Source organism: Chiloscyllium punctatum, chromosome 2, assembly GCF_047496795.1.
Source record: "Chiloscyllium punctatum isolate Juve2018m chromosome 2, sChiPun1.3, whole genome shotgun sequence".
Classification (NCBI taxonomy): Eukaryota; Metazoa; Chordata; class Chondrichthyes; order Orectolobiformes; family Hemiscylliidae; genus Chiloscyllium; species Chiloscyllium punctatum.
The window spans coordinates 138,972,658-139,000,320 of record NC_092740.1 but is presented as its reverse complement, the minus strand read 5'-3'; the positions used below and the strand labels follow the sequence as shown (position 1 = coordinate 139,000,320).

The 27,663-nt window shown below is 40.3% G+C and overlaps 1 protein-coding gene across 3 annotated transcripts in view; it reads left to right on the top strand.

Annotated features, from left to right (window-relative positions):
• Positions 1-432: 432 nt before the first annotated feature.
• The window catches only part of gak (cyclin G associated kinase), a 109,406-nt gene continuing 82,175 nt past the window's right edge, over positions 433-27,663 (top strand). For 2 of the 3 annotated variants that reach the window (XM_072589108.1, XM_072589109.1), the window contains exons 1-3: positions 433-831; positions 16,481-16,542; positions 22,240-22,299. In XM_072589108.1, the coding sequence (XP_072445209.1) occupies positions 693-831; positions 16,481-16,542; positions 22,240-22,299 (261 nt within the window). In that variant the 5' untranslated portion in view covers positions 433-692. The remainder of the gene's footprint in view (positions 832-16,480; positions 16,543-22,239; positions 22,300-27,663) is intronic. The other variant, XM_072589107.1, reaches the window with a different exon arrangement.

The window sequence follows — 27,663 nt, the reverse complement described above, 5'->3', positions numbered from 1 at the left end:
CTCTGTCACATTCCCTCTCTCCCTCCCTGTCACATTCCCTCCCTTCCTCTGTGTCACACTCCCTCTCTCCCTCCCTGTCACATTCCCTTCCTCTCTGTCACATTCCCCTCCCTGTCACATTCCCTCTCTCCCTCCCTGTCACATACCCTCCCTTCCTCTCTGTCACATTCCCTCTCTCCCTCTCTGTCACATTCCCTCCCTCCCTCTCTGTCACATTCCCTCCCTCTCTCCCTCCCTGTCACATTCCCTTCCTTTATGTCACATTCCCTCCCACCCTCTCTCTAACATTCTGTCACACTCCCTCTCTCTCTCCCTCCCTCTCTGTCACACTCCCTCTCTCCCTCCCTGTCACATTCCCTTCCTCTCTGTCACATTCCCTCCCTCCCTCCCTCCCTCTCTGTCACATTCCCTCCCTTCCTCTCTGTCACACTCCCTCCCTCTCTCTCTGTCACACTCCCTCCCTCCCTCTCTGTCACACTCCCTCTCTCCCTCCCTATCCCTGGCCCCTCCCCCTCTCTCGGTGACGTTCCTGCGGAAGCGGTTCCTCCTGATCCGGCTGGCGGCGGATTCCCGGAGAGTCTGCCCCTTCCCCCGAGCCCGGTGACCCGTGTCCCTCCTTCCCCGGAGTCTCCCTGTGCCCGGCCCCGGCCCAGGCCCAGGCCCCGGCCCCGGCCCCGGCCCCCGCTGCCGCAATGTCCATCTTCCAGTCGGCTTTCGATTTCCTGGCGGGATCCCCCGGGATGGCCGCCGGCCGCGATCACAACGACTTCGTGGGTCAGACCGTGGAGCTGGGGGACATGAAGCTGCGGATCAAGCGGGTCATCGCCGAGGGTGAGTGAGCCCGCGGGCCGGCCACAGGCCGCCAGGAAAACCCGGTAAAACACAGGCCTCACTCCGGCCTAGAGCCCGAGCCGGAAAGCGGCGGATTTCCCTGTGGGGGTGGGGGGAATGTGTGTCACAGAGCCCCGGGGGGGTGGGGGGAATGTGTGTCACAGAGCCCCGGGGGGGTGGGGGGAATGTGTGTCACAGAGCCCCGGGGGGGTGGGGGGAATGTGTGTCACAGAGCCCCGGAGGGTGGGGGGAATGTGTGTCACAGAGCCCCGGGGGGTGGGGGGAATGTGTGTCACAGAGCTCTGGGGAGGGTGGGGGGAATGTGTGTCACTGAATCTCAGGGGGCGGGGGTGTCTGTGTCACTGAGCCCTGGGGAGGGTGGGGGGGAATGTGTGTCACTCAGCCCCAAGTGGTGGGGGGGAATGTGTGTCACTCAGCCCCAAGGGGTGGGGGGGGGGGGTGTCTGTGTCACTGAGCCCTGGGGATGGGGTTGTCTGTATCACTGAGCCTTGGAGGTAGGGGTGTCTGTGTGTCACTGAGCCCCAGGGGTTGGGGAATGTTGCTGCCTCTGATCCTTGGGGGTGGTGGTTGGGGGATGTCGATGTCCCTGATTGTGGAGATGGGGAATATACAGTTTATTTGATCCTGAGAAGTGGAGAATAAAATATTGGTAATCCAAGGGTTTGGGATACGCAATGTCACTGATCCCCACACAAAAGGGATATTGAGTGTCACTAAAGGAAATCAAGAATGCCAGTGATCCTTGGGGGTCATGTATGTTGTGCATTGTTGATCCCCGTGGATGAAGATATTCTGTTTTGCACCTCCCACGATGCAAATATTCATTGTCAGTGATCTTTAGGCTAGGGGTAATTGACATCTGTATGGATTTTGTGTGTCACTGATGCCCCTGCATTGCTGTTTGTGTATCAATGATTCCCTCTTTGGGGATGTTGAGTGCCTGTGATTCCTGAGGTAGGTGTGTTCAGTCTGTCATTGGTCCTATGATTTTCTATGGTTGTGAGACCTTGGGTGCAGGGCAGTCACTATATCAAAAAGTTTCAGACATGAATGCATGTTCCAAGTCGAGAATCAAAAATTTAAATTGAGTCACTGATCACTGGAATGTCGAGTCGTAGAATACAATAGCAATGTTTTGTAACTTGTACAGTATTTATGAAAATACAGGGAGATGGATATAAGTTCCTACAATTCAGTACCATTTTAATTACAGAATTATAAAAAGAAATAATTGAGACAAAGTTAGGACAACGTTAGACAGACTAGGCAACAATAGCTTTATGATTCTAAGGAATACGTCAAGAAAATCCTTATTGCAAACCTGAGATGGTGATGATAAATGTAATTGGAGGAACAACATACAACCCCTCATGAAGTATTGTAAGTACTTAAGCACAGCAGTCTGATGCTGAATGATCATGAATCTCACTCCCAGTTTCTTCCCACATGCTAAGTTTGTTTTGGTAGCAGTTTTTGGTTTTCTTTATAACCTCTTACATAAGCTTTTGGTTTCCACCATCCCACCTCTTTTTGTGGAAATTGAGCGAAGCAGTTGGTTCCTGTAATTGCATAACACCTGTTTTTCTGCAGGTTCAGCTTATTTGGTTTACATTTTTTTGGTATCTAATTGATGTAATCTGTTTTAGCTGTCTTCAAGAAGGCATCTTGTCACAGTTTTTTGGGCAAGAGTTGAGTATTTTGCCATTGTGGTAATATCTTTTGGAAGTGATACAGTATTTCTTGTCTCTGGTGTGTTTGAAATCTGAGTAACATTAAGCTGTCCAATAACATTTTGAGAACTAACTTTTCCTTGCCCTCCCTGAATATCTGTAAAGCATTTTTCCTACTGTTTTCTCCCTATGGCCATTTGCTTATTCCTGATGTATGCTCCCTTTGATGTCAGTTGTCATTTGGCACCTCTATCAATGGCTGCAAGTTTTGACTCAAATTTCTCCCTTTTCTCTCTGTGTTCCACAAGGGCATTCCCAACAAGGTTTACTGGGATTGAACAAGAAGAACTTCTCTTGTCCCAAGTTAAAAATCACACAACACCAGGTTGTAGTCCAACAGGTTTAATTGGAAGCATGCTAGCTTTCAGAGCGTCACTCCTTCAGGTGATAGTGCAGGACTCAATCCTAAAACACAGAATTTATAGCAAAAATTTAGTGTGATGTAACTGAAATTATACATTGAAAAATACCTTGATTGTCTGTTGAGTCTTTCATCTGTTTGAATGCCATGATAGTTTCACTTCTTTCATGTGTAAATCACAAAACCTTTTTTTAAAAGTTGCATTCTCAGGTTAGCTGTAACAATGGGTGATAGCTAGATAATATGTTGAAGGTGTTAACCCCCTGTGTTCTCTGTCTATGCCACGATGTTTAGATTGAGACTTTTAGATTAGCCCAAATTAGACACCCTGACTTAGTACAGGCCTGAGATAGAATCTCATTCTTTTTATGGTTATATGACATATGCTTCATATATTTTCATTGAATTTTCATTGAATTGTATTTTTTGCAATTTGCTGGTGGTTCATGCATTTAACGGAAACTGTATTGGTTTGGACTTTGGCTGATAATGATGGTGAAACTGTTAGTGCTCATCGATATTGCGCCTGTGAAACTGGCAGCAACTTTGGGAGCATTTAATAGGAGAAATATGAAAGTTGCTAGTAATTTTATGCATCATATGGGAAGTGATATTGAAGCCCCCTGCTGTCTAACAGTCAACTTAAAATCATTGAATGGATGAAAGCCTAACTTTTTGTGCTGTTAGCCTCAATGTAAAACTCTTGAAAAAAAATACACCTAGATATGTATCGTATAAGCAGTGTTTGTAATGGCATATTAAGTTCATACTGGCTCTGAAAAACTCATTTTACTTTCGTGGAACGTTAGATTTCTCTTAGAATCAAAAGAATATCCACATGTTGAAAATTTTAAAGAAAAGTTTGATATTTAATTTCTTTTAATCCCATGTGCATGTCCAATGACTTAATTATCTCTCTGAAATTTAATTAATATTGAAAGATTTGTTTTATATACATTCATAAAATTGAAGTTCATTTTACTTACTGATTGCTTGAGTGTGATTCACTGCTTAGCTTGCTTAATAAACACCTGGATGCCATGACTTGGCATCAAATTAAAAGTAAAATCACAAGAAGGAAAATCCATTCCACAAAAATTTATGGAACTTTGTGGAAACTTCCGTCCCAGTTAATGGTGAGACTTTATTGCTGACTGTGAAATCTAAATTGTATATAGGCCAAAGGATGCATATTAATGGTGAGTACTGCCTGTCTTGAATCTCTGGAGATATACAGGAAGCTTCTAGGTTAAAAAGTTATGTGATTGTTGCAACTGTACTATTTAAAAAACTAAGAAGTTAAGGAAAGAAACAACCATACATCACAGTTTTTGTTTACTTTTTTTAGTGTAGTTGGGAAACATTGTTTTCCTCTTAGCCAGCAGTACTAATTACTGGAAGGACTAAGTTAGATCAGCTGGAAATATTAAGGGATTTTGTTATCACCAGGATTGCTGAAATAGAAGTGATTCAGTTTCAAGCATGGCTGTCAGTCATCCTCCTACTTTTCTTCAATGACTGACCCCATTTTCCTGCAGTGTTTGCAGTTGTAAAAAAAATCTTATTTTGCCATAAGAGCCCAAGTAGGCCATTCAACCCATTGAGTCTGCTCCTCCTTTTAATGAGATCATGGGTGATCTGGTAATCTTCAACTCAATTTCCTGTCTCTTCCCCATTGTCCTTATATCTCTTACTGATTAAAAATCTATCTTGGCCTTGAATGTACTTAATGATGCAACCTTTGCAGCCCTCTGTGATTAAAAACTCCATAGATTCACAATGCTCTGGCAGATAGTTAAATAGTTACTGTCTCAGCGCTGATCCCTGTGACACAAAACAAGTTACAGGTTATCTCCTGAAAGTGCCCTCTTAACCCAACCCTCTGTCTCTACTAGTTAGCCAATTCTCTATCCATGCGAATATACTACTTCCAACACCACAGGCTCTTATCTCATTAACGAGCCTACTGGTACTTTATCAAACATCTTCTGCAAATCCAAATCTATATCATTTACTGCTTCTCATTTATGTATCCTGATTGTTACCTCCTCAAAAGATTCTAATAATTTTAATGTGCTCACTACAGTTATCTCAATTAACTGTTCACTTAAATTATTGTTAAAAGTGCAGTCACTGACACTCATTTGAAGTTAAAGAGTACAGCAGTTATTGGTTTAATACTTTTCACATGTAATTGTGTGTATTTAGAATTACAAGGTCATTATATTGTGAGCAACATTTGCTTTGCTGAAATGTAATGTAAAACGGAAATGAAAGACTTACATTTTTGTTGTGTTTTTCGTGACTACTAGCCATCTCAAAGCACTTTACAGACAATGAAATATTTTGAAAGCATACTTGCTTTTGTGATGAAGTAATATGAGTCTAATTTTGCATGTAGCAAATTCCCACACAACCACCTGATGAAAGCTAGTGCTTCCAAATAAACCTGTTGGACTATAACCTGGTGTTGTGGGATGTGACAATAATCATGTTGTCTGCTTTTTATGTTGTTGGTTGAGGGATAAATATTGGTCAGGCCGTGGATGGTAACACTGTTCAAATTGTGTCATATGATCTTTTCAATCCATCTCTGGAGGCAGGTAGGACTTTGGTTTAATGTCTCATCTGAAACATGGCACCTGCAGCAAGTCCTCAGTTCTGCACTGGGGATACCATTCTTAATTTCTGTGCTCAAATCCTGGATCGGGAGTTGTGACTCAGCAATGAGTGCCACCAACTAAGTCACAGCATACTCTCAAGTTGGCTGATTTGAACAAATGATTTTTTAAATTACATTGCATAGTCTGAAGAATTTAGCTTTGATTATACATTCTAATGATTTACTGTGATCAAGGCTGAAGAACATTTAGCCACCTCATTTTGGTGAGAGTGGTGCTTGTGAAATTGCAATTAAAGACAAAGCAGAATGCTTGGTAACATGAAGAAGATTTTAATCATTGGTCAGGTAACCTGTTAAATTAAGAGGAATGTATTTTCTTTGCCCAATTACTTTATTCCGAAAGAGCAATACCGTAATTGAATTAGTATATCTGGAAATAACAAACCATTTTAATCACTTAGAGTCATAGAGAAGTACAGCATGGGAACAGACCCTTGCAACATTTAAGAGGCATTTGGATGGGTATATGAATAGGAAGGGTTTGGAGGGATATAGGCCGGGTACTGACAAGTGGGATGAGATTGGGTTGGGATATCTGGTCGGCATGGACTTGATTGCATGTTACTGAATAGTTTCAGATTTAGATAATGAAATGGGATGCAATTGATTTTAAAGCTGGTGTGATCAGTTGAAATGTAATCACTTGAATATGAACAAAGTTTGTCAAACTTTCAATTGTCAGGAAATCAATTGTGATTTAGAAATTAAGATGGTATCTTAATATAATTTTACATTTTCGTTTTCCCACTGAAAATAATCTAACCTTTGGTCTTGCAGTGATGGTGCGAAGTCTCAGCTTTTTATAGATTTTACTGTTTTTAAATTCAATCTTGGGATGAGGGGTTTGTCAGCTAGGCGAGCATTTATTGCCCACCCCTAATTGCCCAGAGGGCTGTTAAGAGTTAGCCACATTGCTGTGGATCTGGAGCCCCAAGTAGGCCAAAACCAGGTAAGGATGGCAGTTTTCTTCCCTGAAGGATAGTGGTGAGTCAGATGGGTTTATCCTAACAATCAGCAAGAGGTGGAGAAAGTGAGGACTGCAGATGCTTGGAGATCAGAGTCAAGACTGTAGTACTGGAAAAGCACAGAAGGTCAGGCAGCATCCGAGGAACAGGAGAATCAATGTTTCAGGAATGAAGGGCTTATCCCGAAACGTCTATTCTCCTGCTCCTCGGATGCTGCTTGACCTGTGCTTTTCCAGCACTACACTCTCGAATCGACAATGGATTCACAGTCATAATTAGACTCTTAATTCCAGATTTTTGTTGAATTCAACTTTCACCATCTGCTGTGGCAGGATTTGAATCTGGGTCCCTATAATATTACCCGGGTCTCTGGATTAATAGTCCAGTGATAATGCCGCAAGACCATCATCTCCCATTTGCAGCACTTGTGCTTGCTGCTGAATGTGGAGATCTAGGTTTCATACAAACAGAAGAGAATGGGCGTAGCTTCATGTCAATGGAGAAGGACTAATGAAGAACTTTAAATCATAGGGAGAATTTTATTTTGCATGAATGAGTTGTGAATTTTATTCCATGCAATTTGGAAACTTGGATCGCTCTTTGCTCTCTTCAAGCATTACTTTGGAAAAGAATAATGAAGCTTCAAGTGTTGAGTTAGAACAGGTTGGATTAAAACAGAAAGTGCTGGAGAAATGTAGAAGATCTGGCAGCATCTGTGGAGAGAGAAATAAAGTTAACTTTTCAAGTGCAGTAAAACTGTTCCTAGAAACAGTTGAAGTTAAATGGAGTTGAATGTTAATGTTAATTCTGTTTCTCTCTCCACAGATGCTGCCAGACCTACTGAGTTTCTTCAGCACTTTGTTTTTGTCTCACATTTCCAGCATCTACAGTTTTTTTGTTTTTATTACAGGTTGCATAAACTTGAGTTAAAGAATGATCTGTATGAGGTGTTTAAATGATACAGGAATTTGATGGGGTAGGTAAAGAATAAAGAAAAAGGCACCATAATCTTAAAATTAAAGGCAATTAGGACTGAAATCTGGAAGCATGTTTTCACACACAGCGAGTAGAAAGTCACTGTCCAAAAGGCTGTGAATGCTGGCACAGTTGAAGTTTTTAAAGATGTGGTTGAATGTTTTGTGAAAAATGTTAGGGGTTGGTCAGCTCAGTAGATGGGAGGGTGGTTTGGGTGAGTGTGCTGTTAGCAGGGTGGATTCAATTCCTGTACCGGCTGAGGTCACCATGAAGACACTGCCTTTTCAACCTCACCTGAGGTGCTGTTGACCCTCGGGTCAAACTCACAACCAGTTGTTGCTGTTTAATGAGAGAGGAGCTTACTGCGACTTTCACGACACTCAGTTTCGTCAAGAAATTTTGAACAAATTTGGATAAATGGTGCAATCTGTTGTCGAGAGAATCAGACTTCAGGGATTGAATGATCTATTTCGGTTTCTAAAATTTTGGACATTTCTTGCTCTGTTTTACATAATACCTTATGGTTGCTGGCATAGTGATGGTACTAAACATGAAATCATGCAGGACATTAGGTCTCTAACTTTTACAGAGTGACCTTCAATGGGCCTGTAGAAGAAAATGAAAGAGCACCAGGTAACTCATGGGTCTTTTGGGTTAGCGTTTGATCATTGCTGTTCTTTAACTCAATAAGCAAGGTACAACTATATTTGTAATTGAAATTAAAGAATTGTAATTCTTTAACTAACTGCAAAATTCAATTAACGTGATAGTGCCGACAATATTAAAGCTTTGAGCAAAAGAGGACAACAGAATGTGAGGTGGCAGTGATAGCTACAGGATCTTGCACTTAATGGAAGCGACTTAGCTCTCCTAAAGATATTGATTCCTTGCAGGGTGAGGTTAGGAACTTGTCAATGCTGATTGTACCTGATGGTGTCTTGTCTAACAGAGCAATGTATGCGAGTATGTTAGATTGTTGAGGGAAGAGGAACGAGGAAAGGTGACAGGAAGCCTGACTTCCACAGATAGGCACTCCAAAATGAATCCCAGGAATTCAACCAGGCATGGGTGCTCCAGCTCGACTTCACCTTCTCCTCCCACCCCCCTCCCCGATATGAGGCCAGATGAGCTGAGGTAACTCTGTGATTTCAATTCTTAAAATTCTTAAAACAATGTTTTGAAGACTATTTAAATCTGCATTCAAGTCTCCACAACCTAATTGCTGAGAGCAGTCAATTTGCAACAAAACTGTTTTTTTGTTGAGTGTCAAAAACTGGATTTTTAAAAAAATTACGAAACGAAATGCCAGAGACCAGAAGGTTAATAGAATGATAACATATAAAATGTGGATGCATTTCTCAGACAATACTGTAACCAGGTAAACCTGGAGAACAGGATATAGCTGGACCTGGAAACTTGCTCTCAGATAAGATAATGATTGCAATATTAGAGTTCAAGGTGAGAGTTCCTGTTATGAATTTCATTTTAATATGTCTATGGATTTTAACATAGAACATGGCATTGAGATCATTTAAAAAAAATATTGCCCAAAGGCCAGTTCATCCCAAACAATTCAGCTACTTAAAATTGATTTTGCCAACTGCACACTGAAAACTGCAGTGTAGTTTACCTCATTTCAATGTGTGGAATTGGTGGTTATGAGTATCTTTTGAGTGCTTTTTAAAAATGTATTTTTCCTCACTTAGTCAATTTTCAGATGACGTATAATATGCAAGCAGTTTTTAACCATGTGTAGACTTTATGTTGTACAATACGATCTAAAGTACTATAGAATCACAGTTCAGTTTGAAGCCACTCAACCCATGGAGCCTGTATTTGCTTTTTTAAAAAAGAAATTGAGAAATAATCTCCATTCCACACTTGCTGCAATGTACTCCATCATCTGTTTTACAGTTTTCTCTGAAAGGATGTTGTGGTCTCTGTCTGAATTATCCCAATGATTGCAATTAGTTGGTAGCATTCTGTTCAACATAATTGCAGCTAAACAATCATCTACATTGGCTTTTCTTCAGGCTCTTCTACCACTGTCAGTTGTGTTCTCTAAGGAGCTATTTTTGTCTCCTGCTTATTTCAACATGTTGTAACTGAAGAACACAGCATCAGTTTCCACATGTGTACTGATGACATCCAGCTTAACCACAGCACCCCTCTCCACTACTCCAAACTGTCAGACTGCATTAGCAGTATCCAATACTGGATTTTAAATTTTTAAAAAGTTTGTCTGCAGGCTGCAGATGTTGCTGGTCATACCAGCATTTATTGCCATCCCTAATTGCCCAGCAAGCAGTTGCATGTCAGCCACATTGCTGAGAGTCTGGAGTCAGGTTTAAGCCAAACCAGGTAAGGATGGCAGCTTCCTTCCAGAAACAGCATAAGCAGCTATTTCTTTCAACTAACTGTTGGAAATTCTGAAGTAATTGTCTTTGGAACCTGCCTCAAACTCTGCTCCTTAGTCAGTAAATACATGCTTCTGCCTGAGTCTGAACCAGACTTCTTCACAACCCTGGTTGCTGGATAAATTCTGGCCACACATCTTTGCCATTGTTAAGATGACTTATTTACATCTCTAATACCTGATTCTACCTTACTTTAGCTGCTGCTGAAATCATCAGGTCATCATGAAATTATTATCACCAAATCTGTGCCTCTCGATTTGACTATTCTAATGCTTTCCTCACTGGTCTGCTATCAAGTGTCTTATGTAGCTAGTATGATCATATTGAAAGCTCTGTTGCTCATGTTCTCTTGCACCAAATCCCAATCACCCATAACTCGCATACTTGTTGGCCCCTGTTAAGCAACATAGAGTCAAAGAGCACAGAAACAGACCCTTTGATCCAACCAGTCCATGCCGAACATAATCCCAAACTAAACGAGTTCCACCTGCCTGCTCCTGGCCCATATCCCTCTAAACCATTCTTATTCATGTACCTATCCAAGTGTCTTTTAAACTTTGTAATTGTACCTCACATCCATCACTTCCTCAGGAAGTTCATTTCACACACGAACAACCATCTGTGTAAAACATTTGCACCTCCTGTCTTTTTTTAAATCTCCTCCCTCCCTAAAAATGTATCCCCTAGTCTTGAAATCCCCACCCGAGGGGAAAGACAACTACCATTATAAGCTTCTATAAGGTCCCCTCTCAACCTTCTATGCTCTATCTTGATTGCAAATTGTCATCCTTATTCTCAAATACTCCCATGCTCTCCATATACATACTTACACATACCTTTTCCTAGCTTCTGCAGTCCTCTAATTGTGGTCTCATGTGCAAACCCTGATTTCAATCACTCCGTTATGGACAATCTCCCAAACTTTAAAATTCCTTTCCTAAACCTCTTTATCTCTTTCTCCTTCAGAAGATGCCACGTGCACTTTGGTCTAATGTTGCTGTGTGTAGCTCAATCTTAAATTTTATTCAACTGTGCTTCCATGATGTGGCTTTGGGATGTTTTCTTACGTAAAAGGGCCTGTATACATAAAGTAGCAGTTATTCAAAGGAATAGTTTAGGCAGAGTCTATTACTTTAAAAGGATTCAATCTCTTTCCATTATGTGTGTGAACATGTGTATCCTTTGGAATTGTTATTGGTTGCTAATGAAATAACTTTCTTATTTTAAAATTATTTCTCGGATAATTAAGTTAGCTTCCTATTGTTATGTAGAGGGACTCTGGTCTATGTATCCCTTCTTCCTTGCTGAACCTCTCTGATTTGTCATCTCTCTTTCTTCCTTTGAGACTCCCCTTTAAACTCACCACTGTAACCAGGTGTACGACCAATCCACCTAACGTATCGTGCAATGTACCTCTATGGAGCACTTAGCAACGCTATAATCCCAAACTAATCTCCACATTCCAAGACCTAGGTCTCTGCTCTGTCCTCTGCAAGTGGATCCTTAATTTTCTGACTCTCAGACAACAGTCAATGAAGTTAAGCAACACACCTCCTCCCCGACAATTCTCAACCTTCTACTGTACTCCTTATACACTCATGACTGTGTGGCCAAATGTTGTCCGAAATCTATCTACAATTTTGGCACCAATATTGCAGGCCGGATATCAAACAATGATGCAACATAATACAGGAAAAAGATAGAGTGGTTGGTCACTTGTTAAAAATATAATAGTCTCTCAGAACAAAGAACAAAAGAGAAAAATAGCAGAGGGATAAGCGCTTGGGACTTTCAAGCCTGTGCTGATCATCATGCTCTAATTGAACTGAAAAATGAACATTTTGCCCTTATTGCCCAAATGAATATTCTGTCCGTATCCCTTTATTCCCTCCCTATTCATGTAACCATCCAGATGCCTGTTAAATGTTGTCAATAAGCCTTATTCCACCACCACTTCTGGCAAGACGTTCCAGGCTCCTACCATTCTGCGTCCCTTGCACATCTCCCTTAAACTCCCTTAAACTGTGCCTTCTTGTAATTGAAACTTCAATCCTGGGAAAAAGCCTCTGAGTATCCACCCTATCTATGTCTCTCATAATTTTGCAGACCTCTATCAGGTCTCCTCTCAGACGCTATCTTTCCAGTGAAAACATTCCTAATTTTTTTAACCTTTCCTCATAGCCAATGTCCTTGAGTGCTGGCAGCATCCTGATGAACCTTCCCTGCACTCTCTCCAAACCTTCCTTCTGGTCCTTCTGGTAGTGTGGCGACCATAACTGAACACGGACTCCAAATACGGCCTTACAAGGGTTTTATATAGCTGCAACATGGTTTGCTAACTCTTGCACTCCATGCCCCGGCTGATGAAGGCAAGCATGCCATCTGCCTTCTTAATCACATTGGCCACGTGTGTTGACACTTTTCGGGAACTGTGAACCTGCACTCTAGATCCATCTGTTAATATTTCTAAGGGTTCTGCCATTTACAGTCTCATTTAACTCTCCCTAAATGTCAGCAAAACCAAAGAGCTGCTCAATAACTTCAGAAAGCAAGGAGGGTGGCACACTCCTATCTACATCAATACAGCTGAGATGGAGATGGTCGAGAGCCTCAAATTCTTAGGGGTGACAACCACCAACAATCTGTTCTGGACTACCCAGGTTAATATGATGGTCAAGAAGGCACAACAGTGCCCCTTCTTCCTCAAGAGCCTAACGAAATTCGGCATGTCCATAAGGACACTCACGAACTTTTAAGGGTGCACCATAGAAAGCGTTCTATCTGGGTGCATCATGGCTTGGTATGGCAACTGCTCTGTCCAGGACCATAAGAAGCTACAGAGAGTTGTGAACACATCCCAGTCCATCACATGAGCCAACCTTCCACCTATTGACTCCATTACACTTCTCGATGCCTTGGAAAGGCAGCCAACATCATCAAAGACCCTGCCCCACTAAAATCCTGGTTATAATCTCTTCCAACCTCTTCCGTCAGGCATTAGAATAAAAGCTTAACAAATGTGTGAACCGGTTTGAGAACAGCTTCTTCCCCGCTGTTATCAGACTTGTGAATGGACCTCTAAAATTTCAAATCTAAAGTTGGCCTTGCTTTTTGAGCACCTTTGCAGTCATAACTTTGTATCCCTCGTAATGTTCAGTCAGTCTGTGATCTTTGTTATAATCTGCCTGTACTGTATGCAAACAAAACTTTTCACTGTACTTAGGTGCATGTGACAAAAATAATAAATCAAATCAGTGCTTTTCTACATTTTGGGGACGTTAAAGTGAAGATTGGAGACAATATTTCATCGTCACTAACACTCAACACTGCAGCCCCCCTGAGTACACAGCCCCCTACTGTACTCACTGTATACCCATGACTGCATTGCCAAATACCAGACTAATTCCATTTACAAGTTCATTGATGACACCGCCATAGTCAGTTGAATCTCAGACGGCGATGAAATAGACTATAGAAGCGGAAGTCCTGGAAAAGTGGTGCACTGAGAACAACTAGCTCTCTATGCCAGCAAAACCAAGGAACTCATTATTGACTTTTGGCAGGATGTTACTCATGCCCCCCTACACATTAACAGCACAGAGGTGGAACAGTCAGGCTCTTGGGCGTGGTCATCCACAACAAGCTTTCTTGAACTCTTCATGTGGATGCACTGGTTACAAAGGCCCAACAATGTCTCTTCTTCCTCAGGCAGCTGAGAAAGTTTGGCATGATGGCGAATACCTTTTTAGAGGTGTGCCATCGAGAGCATTCTGGATTGTATCATTACCTAGTTTGCCAACTGTGCCATTCAAGATCGGAGATGGTCACAGAACAATCAGAAGGCCAACCTCCCATCTCTAGAATTCATCTACCAGCCCTGCTGTCAAGGAAAGGCCGACAGCATTCGTAAAGATCCATCCCATCCTGGCAATGTTTTTCTACAACCTGTACCATCAACGAGAGCAAAGTAAAAATTCACACAATACCATGTTATAGTCCAACAGGTTTATTTGGAAGCACTAGCTTTCGGAGCACTGCTCCTTCTTCAGGTTCTCCACAAACACCTGATGAAGGAGCAGTGCTCTGAAAGCTAGTGCTTCCAAATAAGCCTGTTGGATTATAACCTGGTGTTGTGTGGTTTTCAACTTTTGTACACCCCAGTCCAACACCGGCATCTTCAAATCAGGGAGAAAGTACAGAAGCCTGAACACGCACCAGTCGGTTTTGCAATAGTTTCTACCCTACTGTTGTTAGAATACTGAATGGACTCTCAAACTCTTAACATTTGCCTGTACCTGTGCTTTTGTTTTTTGCCGTTGTTTACCTATTATTTACTATCTATGCTACTTAACTATGTGATCTGCTTGTATCACTGGCAAGGCAAAGCTTTTCACCATGCCTCCGTACACGTGACAATAAACTCAATTCAGTTCAGTAAAGGTACTCTTTAAATGAAAGTTGCTGTGAAGTAATTCAGAGTTGGCAGTTTCAAACACATTCAAAGTAAGTCTTAGATAAACCCTTTTCTTTTCTCTGAAGTTGTTACACCTGTTCCAGTTGGTGAGGCGTGTTCATGTCTTTTCTTGTCATTGACATTAACTTGTCTTCCTGGTGTTGAATTTACTCCTACTCGACCTAATATTGGGAGAAATATTTCCACTGGTGGAAGAGTTGGGAGCCAGAGGACATAGATGTGAAGTAGTTGGCAAAAAAAAAACTGACAGTACGAAGGATGGACTGTTCTTAGACAGTGAATGACTATGGTGTGAAATACTTTGCCTGAGAGTCTAGTGGAGGCACATCAAAGTTAGCTTTCAATAGGGAATTGGATAAGAACCCTTCCCCCACCTGAAGACAACACCAATCAAAAGGCAATGGGGAAAGTGTAGGTCTGTGGTAGCTGTTGAATTGTTCCTGCAGAGAACTGATTATAGGTTTGATAAACTGGCCTCTTTCTGTGTAGTAACCATTCAGGCTATTTTTAGTGACTTTGATGGAAAGATAATACACCTCTGTATCCAAGATGTCATGGCAGACCCACCCTTGTGTTAACATCTGAATCAACATGGTCCAGTTCTGCTTGTGATATTAGCAGTGTGAAATTGAATGTTGATGTCCAAATAAGGTGTGAGAAACATACATGATGCAGTTCAGTACATTAGAAATTTTGGTTTTTGATAACTTTAAAAGCTTAAAGACACACTAATTACTATTCCATGATAAAACAATTCTTAACTATTTGTGCTGCCATTGAGCATAACTTTCCTGTTCAAAATTAATGAATTTACTCCACAGTTATTCACTTAATGAATCTTGACAGTGTCCAGATCAATGACTTGTCAACAAGCCTGAAACTGTGTAACATTCAGAAAGTTAATATGGTAGCTAATCTGACAGTGTATGAACCCATTGAGGTAACAAAGCGGGAGGATGGCGATTTGTTCTGATTTCCTAGTTAGCAGACCTCATTGGACAATGTGAACTGGTTGTGTGTTTCTCTCGACATGTAGCAAGAAAATGACTGGGTGAGTGAATGATCCAGGATTGCTCTCATTCATCCCACTGACTAGTATTGAAAATTGGATAGCAGTACGTATATTGGTTCTTTCAATAGAGAAAAATAGGTTTACTAGGAATGATTTAAAATGTAAAACCAATTCAGGTGAGTGGTAGTACTACTCACAAATTGGCTTCATGTTTAGCTCGTTTCTCTTGTTTTCTTTCGGCTCAACAAGATAACAATAAACTTTTGCACAGCAATCTGCCTATCTCCCCTCACTACCCCAAATCATCACCTGGCATGATTATTTGGATCTCATCTGGAGCATTTTTCCATTATGTTACTTGCTCTTGCAGACTTTGATTCAGTGAAACAAGCTCCTTACTAAAAAGACTTCAACCTATTATTGGAGTGTTTTTGAATGATGTGCTTAAGGGAAAAAAGAGTAAACTAGTGCTGTAGCTACATTCTATAAGATGTTTGGGAAGTCTGCACCTTTAGATTTCCTGGCCACTCAGTGATTTTCGGGTCTGCTCAACTGAGATGTGGCATGGTATCTAGTTCATGAGTAAAACTGATAAAGGCATTTCACAACTGCTCACTGCTGTGAGATTGGGGCCTTTTAATCACATTGATTTTTTTGTATTCATTTGTGGGATGTGGGCATCACTGGCTGGCCACCATTTATTGCCTGCCTCTAGCTGCTTTTGCAAAGGTGGTGGTGAGGTGCCTTTTTGAACCACTGCAGTCCGCATGCTGTAGATTGATCCACAATGCCATTTGGGAGGAAGTTCCAGGTACTTGACTGAGTGGTAGTGAGGGAATTGTGATACATTTCCAAATCAGGATGTTGAGTGGCTTGTAGGGGAACTTTCAGGTTCCCATGTATCTGCTGTCTTGTCCTTCCAGATGGACGTGTCATGAGTTTAGAAGTCCAAACGTCTACTCTAGATTGTTGATAAGTTCTCACCCTGGGAATGTTTTTCTGCTTCAACAGGTGGATTTGCCTTTGTCTATGAAGCGCAGGATCTTGGTAATGGAAAGGATTATGCTTTAAAGGTGAGTGATGTGCTGACATTACTTTAAGACACGTTCTTGAAGACATTTTTGAGGCGTTTGTATCACTTCTGCAGTCATTGCTGAGAGTGAAGGGCATTCTCATTAGTTGTTCTCTATGAAATTGGATCGTGTCCAAACCCCAACTTGGTCAAGGGCTGACAGCTTCTAAATGAATTAGTTGTGCCTTCAAGTGCGAATTTTTAAAACATTTGTGTTTTGTGGTAGACTGAGTTACACATAACAGGAAGATCTCCAATGGTTTTGGTCTATGTTTTCTTGTGGTCAGTTAAGAATTGGAGTTTTGAATGATGTGTTCTTACATTCACATTGAGCTGTAAATTATTATCATCATTGCATGTAAATGAAATTGTGCTTGCAGCTCAGTTTGATCAAGTATGTCAACTAATAGGGAGATTTTTAAAGAGTCAAAAAACATTCACCTCAGAAACAACCATTTGGGCAAACTGGTCCATATTAGCATAAATCTCAATTCTTTCTCCCATCTGTCTTTTTCTAGCATCCCCTTAAATTCATCAGTATTCATCTCAACTATTCCTTGTGGGAGTGTCTTTCACATTCTAACCATTCACAGGGTGTGAAATTGCTTTTGGTTTCACTGTTTGATTCTTCCCTACCAATGGAAGCATTCTCTTTACATTTAACCTATTCATTCTATCCTGATGACATAATCTGGCAGTCTGATATCAGCTTGTAAATCTTTGTTTCACAGTTTCCGTGATCTCTAATCTTTTTTATAATATGATTACCAGATCTATGCATAATACATCGAGTGTGGTCTAACCAATGTTTGCTACATAACTGCACTAATTTTCAATTCTGTATTTCTAAAAATAATCTGTAGCACTTGGGTTGCCTTGGTTAAGAGTTTATTGACCCATGGGAATTTTAGGTTTAGTATCTATACTTAGGGATTCTTTTGACTATTTCATTTAGTTTCTTATTTTCCAGGTAATATTCACATTCCTTATTTTTCTTACCACAGTATAATAACTCATTTACTAATGCTGAAATTCACTTGCTAATTTACTGTCCAGTCTGCAAGTTTATTGATGTTACTTTTTAAGTTCTTGCAATTCTCCCTCCCATGTGACTATTATTTCCAATTTGGTATTGGCTTTAAATTTAGCTGAAAGTTCTGATAAAAGGTCATTAGCTTGAAACACTAACTCTGCTTCTGTCCAATGGTTGTTACTGACTAGCTGAGTTTTCCCTGCATTCTGTTTTTGATACTATAAATTTGGAAATTGTTTTTGATTTCATAGTCTAAATGAATAAGATTTGTAAACAACAGAATATAGTTCTCAACCCTTCAAGATCCCAACTTTGCAATTTCTGGCATTCTGAATAGCTACCCTTTACCCTACTTTCTGCTGTATTCTGTAACTTCTGTTTATCCATTCTGCTACTTGTCTCTGACCCGAAATGCTTTAATCTTTATTAGTCTATTACATGGTACCTTTATCAAAGCTATTTTGGAAATTCAGACTTATTGCATGACTGTATGACCTTGTCTATTCTCTAAGTTATCTCTGACTAACTCAGTGAGATTGGTCAACCAAGGCCTTCCCTTTTAAAATCCTACCACTTGTAGCAGAAGCTTAAACTTATTGCAAAAATATTTTCTGAAAAATTATTACTTGGAAAGTTATTTTTCTGTTTAGTCTTAGTTTTTGCAAACTATTTCTGTAACATTAGATGAATAACCTTTGTGTGCTGTGGCTAGAATTAATCTGTATCTTCTGTCAATCAGAAACTACATCATTGATGTATTGTTAAGAGATTTATTCCCAAATATTATTCTTTAAAAGATTGTGAACATAAATATACCTTTAAACTTTTAACGACATCCTAGGTACAACAGGAACAATGTTCTATCTGCAAGGAACATGAGCTGTGATAGAGTCATACAGTCTTGAGAACATTCTGAGAAAAGTCAGTGGAGTAGGGCTATTGTGGAGCTGAGAGAAAGAATTTACAACTTCTCTGAGCAAAATGTATGAGTTGAAAAATGGCTGGAGGTCATCTTTACTGCTTGGAGAGAGATTTTGAGGAGGATTTTCTTTTTATCTATACCACTTAGCTGAAGCAGCAGGAATTCCACCAACTCCAATTGTCACAGGAGGATTTTTTTATTGTAAAGATATTCATAAAATAATTATTACATACATAAACAAGGTACTAAAATAGTTCTATACAGTCTTTTGCATGAAGTAAACAATGCATATTTAAATTTGACATTTGCTGCTCATGCAGGACATTTTTACATACATTTTTGAGGCAGCAAGATAGCCTGATAACTGAATAGATCTTGTTTTACTTCAGTGGAAAAACCATGGATAATAGTCTTTCCCCACTGCACCTTGGCAGCAGCTGCTTCAAGCTTTAGTGTGTCCCTGAGCCCACTGTCCTGGACCTTGGACTGTTGCCAGTCTGCAACAGTCGGTTGAGGTCAGCGCTTTGCAGTGGAAGTCCAGCAGGTTTTGGGCAGACCAAAAAACATCTCTCACAGAGTTGATGATCTTCCATGCATAGTTGATGTTTGTCTCAGGTTGTGCCCTGGGGAACAGACCTTTGAGCATAGAGTCTTGTGTCGAGGCGTTACTCGGGATGAACCTCAACAAAAAACACTGCATCTCTCTCTCCAGATCCTCTTTGCAAAGACGCATCCAGAAGGAGATTTGTGTTAGTCACCCCCCCCGCCCCCCCCACCCCCCACCCCCCCCCAAACAAACCCGCAGCCGCTTCAAGAGCTTGTGTGGTGGTAGAGAGAATCAAGTGTACATAAAAAATATCGCAACTAGAGCCCTTCTCACCACATCAGACTAAATCTTAGTGCCTGTTGGAAAATCTGGTGATGAGGCAAGTTACTATGACAGTCTGGTCAGGGAGCCACCCGATAGGGTCAGCACTCTTCTTTTCCCACAGAGTCCTGTGCACACTATGTGCTGATCACTGCCTGATAGACTTGTGTCCAAGATGTTTTCCTTCACAATTTTTTTCATAAAGGACAGGTGGTATGGAACAACTACTTGAGAGCGTTCTGCAGGAACAAGGCCAGGCCTATCCTTCATTCAACTGTTGCAGAAAGGTGCAGCAGTGACAGCAGCTTGTGCATGTGCAATGTAACTTTGGAATCAGAACATCATTTGAGACAGTCAAAGGCATATCCTCGTTAAATTAGTTCAATTAATAATTGGCCAAAATACTTCAAAATTTACACTTTGTAGGAAGTCATTCAGTAGTACAAAACTTGAGGCACATTTTGTTGAAGCTTACATGTTGCACTCAGCCTAACAATTCTCAAGATTTAGCGAGAAAACCAGCATTTATAGTGTGAGAGGAAAGTGGTTGACTTTGATTACAAGAGGTGTTGCCATGGAGAACAAACCAATTAATGATGATTGAAAGTTAATCCTGAGTGCCATAATGACTCGATAGTAGAATACACTGTTCAGTGCAGTATGGAGTATAGTGTTTGACACTAACTGATACAAATGTTTGTTTTGACCTTTCTTTGGTGAAGTAACTGATTAGAATTTTAGAAAATAGGAGCAGAAGTAGCTGTGCAGCCTGCTCTGTCATTCAATATGATCATGACTGATTATCTAACTCTCAGTACAATTTGATCCCTTCAGCTCGAAGAGCTATATGCAACTCCTTCTTGAAAACATTCAATATTTTGGTGTCAACCCCCTTTTGAGACATAGAATTCTACAAACTCACTGCTCATTGTGGGAACAAATTTCTGATCTCAGCAAGGAGACTGTACTGTGCTGTGGCTCAGTTTGTCGTAACTCCCAATTTGACTACACCATCGTCTTTTTTAACCTGTGTGTAACTTGCTTTGCTGTCAGCCTGCTTGTGCAGCACCCAGATCTGGATGTCCTGCAATTTAGGAACGTAGAAGCAGAAATGGACCATTCAGCTGCTGAAGAGTGCCATTCTAGATCATGGCTGATCATCTATCTGAACTGCATATTCCCATGCTATTTCAATATCCCTTGATATCATTAGGAACTAGAAATCTATCAATCTCTGTCTTGACCTTAATAACAGCTTCCACAGCCCTCTGGAATAGAGAATTCCGCACATTGATCACTCTCCAAGTGATGTTCCTCCTCCTCACTGTCCTAAATGACATGTCTTTTATTCTGAGTCTGTCTCCTGGTTTGTGTTCCCACAGCCAAGTAAAACATGCTCTCCGCATCTCTATTTATCCCTTTTAAGAATTTGATGAGTTTCTCCAAGATCATCTTTCATTCATCAGAGTTCTAGAGGACAGTCCTGTCATCCCACAAAATGGTCTGATGAACATCTGCTGCACTCTCTCTATGGCAAATGTGTTCTTACTTAGGCCGGAGGACAAGAACTGCACACAATACTTCAGGAATGCCAGTGTTCTGCACAGTTGAAGCAAGACATCTTTATCCCTCTACTCCAGTCTTGCGATAGAGGCTTACTATATGCCTTCTGACTTGCTTGCTACACCCACATGTGGTGTATGGACGTGTCACTCAGGTCCCTTTGAACATTGACACTTTGCAGTTTCTCACCCTTTAAGAAATATTCTGCACCAATGTTTTCTCCTCATGAGGTGGATAATCTCATATTTATCCAAATTATATTCCATCTGCCATTCTCTCACCTGTCTGAATCCTCTTGAAGCCTTTTTGCAACCTCCTCAAACTCAGGTTCCCTCCACGTTTTGTAACATCTGCAAATTTGAAAGTATGATATTCAGCCCTCATTTCAAAACCGTTTGCGTAGTCTGTGAACCGCTGGCCAAGCACCGAGCCTTGCAGTATCCCATTGGTCACCGCTTTCCAACCTAATAATGACTTGTTTATTTTTACTCTGTTGAGAATCCAATCTGTTGATAAACATCCAATCAGGAGATTAGTAAGCAAAATTGAAGGACGTGGAATTGGTGATAATGTACTAGCATTATCTAAAGATTGCTTAAACAGACAGGGAACAGAGTAAAAATGTATGCTCACGTGTTGAATTCAAAATTTCATGAGCTCACTCTCCCTTTCTCTGTAATATCCTCAAGCTATGCTACCCTCTGAGTCTTATGCTTTTCTGCAACTCTAGCCTTTTTAATCATCTTCCACTCTCTTTGCCCACATTACTGGTGACCTCATTGTTGGTCCTCTAGGCCCTAACCTCTGGAACTACTACCTTCATCCTCTCTTGTGTCTGCATTCCTATTTTGTTCTTTAAGAAGCCCTTCTTTGAAACCTGCCTCATTAATCAACTTTTAAGTTCCTGAATTAAAAAAAATGTTGGAGAAACTTAACAGATCTGGCAGAATCTGTAGGGAAAAAGCAGAGTTGACATTTGGAGTCCAGTGGCCCTTCTTCATAACTAAGTCATCTCTAACTTCTTGTTTTTGATTTATGTCTCATTACGGATCCTATGTGTGATGCACCTACAGGCGTCCTCCTACATTAAAAGCACTGTATAATTGCAATTAATCAACTTAATCACGTGATACAGATTGCATTGAACAAATTAACTGCAATTTTGTTGGCTAGATAACTTGTGTAGTGACTCACACGAGTTGAACTTTAGTTACGCAGGAAATCTATGGTATTTGGTGTGTTTAAACAATTAAAAGTCAAGCATACTTTGCTTAATTGCTGAACTTTCACATGATCATATTTTGCTTTACAGAGACTTCTGTCAAATGAAGAAGAAAAGAGCAAAGCAATCATTCAGGAAGTTTGCTTTATGGTATCCTTTGTAGTTACTTGAAGTTTCACTGGTTTTTATTGTAAGTGATTGCTTGTTTAGCAAGAGACCTCTGAAATGCTCCATGTTCGTGTAACGTTAGCCTTACCTTTGTTTAAAGTCATAGCACTTAAAAGTATATCTTTTCTGATTTTGTCCCCTTTTCATGGATAATAGAGGAAACTATGTAAATTCACACAACAGTCACTCTAATCACTGCTTCTGTTTTTAACTTTGAAAGCTTTCATCCTTACTGATTCTCCCCTCTCTGTACCTTATCTCAGCACAAAAGGGAATGGGTAAAGTGGTTTTCCCTCGACTGTCTCCATTCTGTCATGTTATCCTGTCCAGTAGGTGTTGAAAGCATGTCAGTAAGTATTTAGTTTTAATTGGTGGCACTCTTGTCTTTGAGTCAGAAAGTTGTTGGTCCAAACTCTGTTCCAGAGATTTAAGTGCATTACTGGAGAATTTCTGCATTGCTTTTGAGATGAGATATTAAACTGAGCTTAGTCTGCTCAGATGAGCGTAAAAGGTCCCATGGTATACTTTGAAGAAGAACTGGTGAGTTCTCCACAGATATGTCAGAAACAGGAGCAGTAATTGGCCATGATGTCACAGTTGTTATTTATTCTTCATTCAACACAACCAGAAATAACTTATCCAGTAATTTATTTCATCACTATCTATAACGATTGTGTGCCAATTTCCTGCTTCATTTACCCATATCACACAGCTTCAGAGCTTTTGAAGCTGTAAGTAGCTTTGAAACAATACCAAGTTTTTTTTCTTCTTCATGCAATTTCATTCTTCCCCCAGGGAGGTATTCCACTTAGCATTTTTTTACAGTTGCTACATGGCAGTTATCAATAACTTCACAGAGAAAGGACTTCAACCTGGTGTTTCACCTTCCACAACTCTGTGTTATTTTACTTTCCAAAAGGAATAACCTGTATGTATATTTTTTTAATGACCATTATTTTTATGTTAAGTCAAATTGAAACGAATGAAAGCATCACAGCAAGTTTTTTTAAAATTTGTGAATTGTTACTAAATCCTTATTTGTTCAGAGATCATCTGGCATGATAGGTAATATTCCTGCCCCTAAACTAGAAGCTCTGTGTTCAACTCCAAACTCAGGACTTGATGGCCAAGGAAGGTGCATTTATAACATGGTCGGAAGGTTAGGTGTAAAAGAAGGCCACTTGCCTTTCTGTGGCTTACATAGAGGCCACCAGGACTCTGGTGTATGGTCTTCACATGCAGCGGCTGACCCCACTGATGCCAACATAATGTCTATGAAGGTAGGAAGTGACCCTTAATTCACGATTTACAGGGTCAGTTGGGCTTCCATCTGCCAGCTTTCTCAATGCTGCAAAATGATGTGGCAACAGGAGGGTCTTGTAAAAATGTAAACCTATAAATTTCCTCTTGCTCAAATCTTAATATGCCACCTTTTAATATGATTACATAATATTTTTTGCATCCACAGAACCAGTGCAGGAAGCAAACTTGTTTTTCTTTTTCAAACATGGTGAGGGTATTGGTGAAATATTGGTTTGTATAATTTTGTTTTTACAGAAAATCTCCTGCAATTTAACCATCCAAGTTGCTTTGACTGACTTATGGTGTGTGGGCATGACTTTGTTCAAGTTAGAATATAGGCAACAGAGTTTTAAGTGAGCTCAAGTCTATGTACATTGTATATTGAGAGGTTGGGCACAATAGCATTGGAATACCAAAGTTACATTGTAATTGCATCAAACAGCACAGTAAGTTGCATGCTTTGTATCACCCTTGTGTAATTTATGTTTGTGAAACTTTGAACAAATAGTTCTTGTAACATGGATTAGTGTTTAACTTGGGACATTAGCTTTCTGACTCAGTTACCGCTTGGTTACACATGATATTTTTTGTGAAGTTGAGACTTGTTTTCTTCAGTTAGATGATTCCACTGTATCCGTGGCTATGTCATTAAAACCCACCTACAATCTTTATGATAAAGTTCATAACATACCTAACAGCAGCAAAGTTGAAAGACTTGTTAAATTTAGTTGAATTTTGCTGACACATTTCTGAGTTTCTGATGAAGTAGATTTTTTGAGGTTTGAATTGAAAAAGAGATAGTTTGTCTTGAACAAATGAATTAGTGAAAAGCACTGTATTGAAAATTCAAGATAAATCTAGAAATTTTCATACCGTTGTTTATCTTCAATGCTTTTTAAATAGCTACTTAGCTTTAGGTATTGTTGGTACTTTGACAAACAAATAGCAGGAAAAACTTGTTTTTTGCTTTAGAATCGCTATGAATAGAGTCATTCATCTCTGGATCTAACAGCCTGTGAGTAGAATAGGGATTAGAGTTGCACTATTCAAGCAAGGCTAGCTACTATTCAGTTTATTAAATAACACATTGTAATGGATTGTGGCATTTTTTTTTCATTACTGGCTTGAGGAAGTGTTTTGTAATTAATACTGTAACTGTTCCATACCGTGACTGGTTAAGAAGCACTCTATATACGAGATAACATTGAAGTCCCCATGAGTTCTCTGCCTTGTTTGAAATGTCTAATTTTGGCAACACTCAAAGTTGAACATTAACTTTGTTTATAAACTGCTTTACCTAGTGTGTGAAGTTTTGTAAAGACCATTTAAGCAGGTGGTGGCTAACTGGTAATGTCTCTGGGCACTCAATCCAGAAGTCCAGACTAATATTCTAGAGACAAGGGTTCAAGTTTCATGATGGCAGATGGCGAAATTTCATTTTAATATTTGGAAATAAGAGCTCGCCTAATGCCGACCATGTAACCATCTTTCACTAATGTTCTTCAGGGAAGGAACTCGGCTGTTTCCCGCAGTAATGTGGTTGATACTTAACTACCTTTTGGGAAATTAAGGATGGACAATAAATGCTGACTTAGTCAGCGACCCCACAATGTGTGAATGGGTAAAAAAACATCAGACCTGTTATCAGGAATCTCTGAACAAATTCCATCCTGCACCTGCCAGAAACATGTCTCCAAAGTTGTAATGATACAAGCCCAACTTCATGTCTGTTCCAGACAAACAAAATACTGTGATTTTCTTTATAAATTGGCACTAAGCGAGGCTTCATGTTCATCATGCAGAAGCTACTGGCAGAAATTGGAAGAGTCGTCTATCATTCAGTTACTTTTCAGAAAGAAATGATATTTGTTTAGCTGGAGATGTTAAGCTGTCTATGTTTTAGTTTGTGTGTTCCCATGAGAAAACATTTTGAAAAAATGGAGCAGACTGAGTGGGAAGGTGTAAAGAATCACTTAATGCCTTATGTTGTGAGCAAAGTAAAGCTTTGCTTGGCCTAGAGTTTCTTGAATCCATAAGACCACAATATATAGAAGCAAAATTAGGCCATTCGGCCCATTACGCCGAATTTGAGCATGGCTGATATATATCTCAACCCCATTTTCCTGCCTTCTTCCCTTAACCCCTTAGTAATTAGAAATCTATTTCTGTCTTAAGTACACTTGATGACTTGGCCTTCATAACCTTCTGCAGCGATGAGTTCCACAGATTAATAATCCTCTGGCTGAAGAAATTCCGCCTCATCCCAGTTGTGAAGAGTCATTCCATACCCTGAGATTGTTTCCTCATGGAAAATTCATCTTCGTGTCTACTCTCTCCAAGCCTCTCCGTATTCTCGAAATTTCAATCAGCTGGCTCCTCATCCTTCCAAATTCCATCTTGTAGAAGCCAAGCTTCCTCACATGACAAGTCCTTCATCCCTGGGATTATTCTTATAAAACTCCCTTGGGCACTGTCCTTCCAGTGCATTCTTTATCTGATACCGGGCCCAGATCTGCTCACAATATTCCAAATCTGGTCTCACCATAGCCTTATTTTGTCTCAGCACTAATCTCTGATCTTGTATTTGAGCCCTTTCAATAAGATTGCAAGCATTGCATTCACTTTCCAAGAGAATTCTGAACTGGGCCTCCCAAGTCCCTCTGTGCTTCAGATTTCCAAAACCGTCCTCCCCATTTAGAAAATAGTCTTCACGTGCTTCTTATGAAAATACATAACCTCACATTTCCAACATTGTATTCCATCTGGAATTTGGCCCATTCTCCAAGCCTGTCCAAGTCCTTCTGCAGCCTCCCTGCTTCCTCAGCCTGTCCCCCCCCACCTATCTTTGTGCCATCTGCAAACATAGCCACAATGGTCTCTGTTCCTTTGTCCATAAAGGAACTCTGTGAGTCACTGGCTGCCAACCTGAAGAAGACTCCTTTTAATTCCACTGTCTGCCTTCTACCAGTCAGCCAATCCTCTGTCTATTCTAGTGCCTTTCCCCAAACACCATGGGCTCTTATCTAGCAGCCTCCTGTGTGGCATCTCATCAAGAGCCTTCTGCTAATCCAAAGAGATCACATCTATTGACTGTCATTTGCTCATTACCTCCTTCAAGGATTCTGTCGGTTTTGTCAGGCACTGGTATTCCTTTCAGAAAGCTGTGCTGTCTCAGCTCTCTTTTACCATTCACTTCTAACTATTTTGCAATTTCGTCCTTAGTAATGGATTCTAAAATCTGACCAACAACTGAGGTCAGATTAAATGGCCTATTGTATCAGTACTGTGCCTTTGAGAGGGATTTGCTCTGTGCTATTGTTCTTGCAGAGAGGTGTTACAGGTGATGGTATAATGTCTGCTCCGGAAGCAGTAGGTAAACAGCTTTGAGTGCCTAAATTAGTGTTAAATTAGATAAAAGAGGTATGAGTGGATAGAGTCGGGCTGACATAGACTCAGGGTTTTAGTTTTGTTTTCATTAAAGTTGGTGTTTGAAGCTGATAGATACAGCTGTCTCTCTGCTGCAGCAGAAGCTTGAGTTCTGTCTGCTGCTGGATTATTTATTTAGCTGTTCAGTTTTCCTGAATTGGAAGAGATAGCCAGTGAGGTAAATCTGTTTTGCTGAAATTGCCTTTGTCAAGAATGTGTTTATGGGATGCTGCTATATTGGACCAGTTGTTGATTAGTAATTCAATAATAAGTATTTCAACAGAGTTAAGGTTCTGCTAATTCTTTTTTTATTTGTATTTTAACTGTGTTGCAAGAAGTGTTTTGCCTAAAGCCTAGTGGTGAACCAATCGAATCACATCTAGAACACAGTACTTTGCAGTTGCCTTGAAATAAGATAAAAATTAAGGTCTAGGCTATCTCCTTGATACTTTTTCAGGGGGTTTGGTCTGGTCCATAACAAACAATTTTCTGTCTTTTGCCCCTGTCCCTTCTTTTCCAGTCCTGATTCCTGAAAGATCACCAACTATGGCTCTAAAATCTCGTCAGCTATCTCTATCAAGTTTATGGAGGTGTCGTTCATTTCGTCGGGGTGTTTCA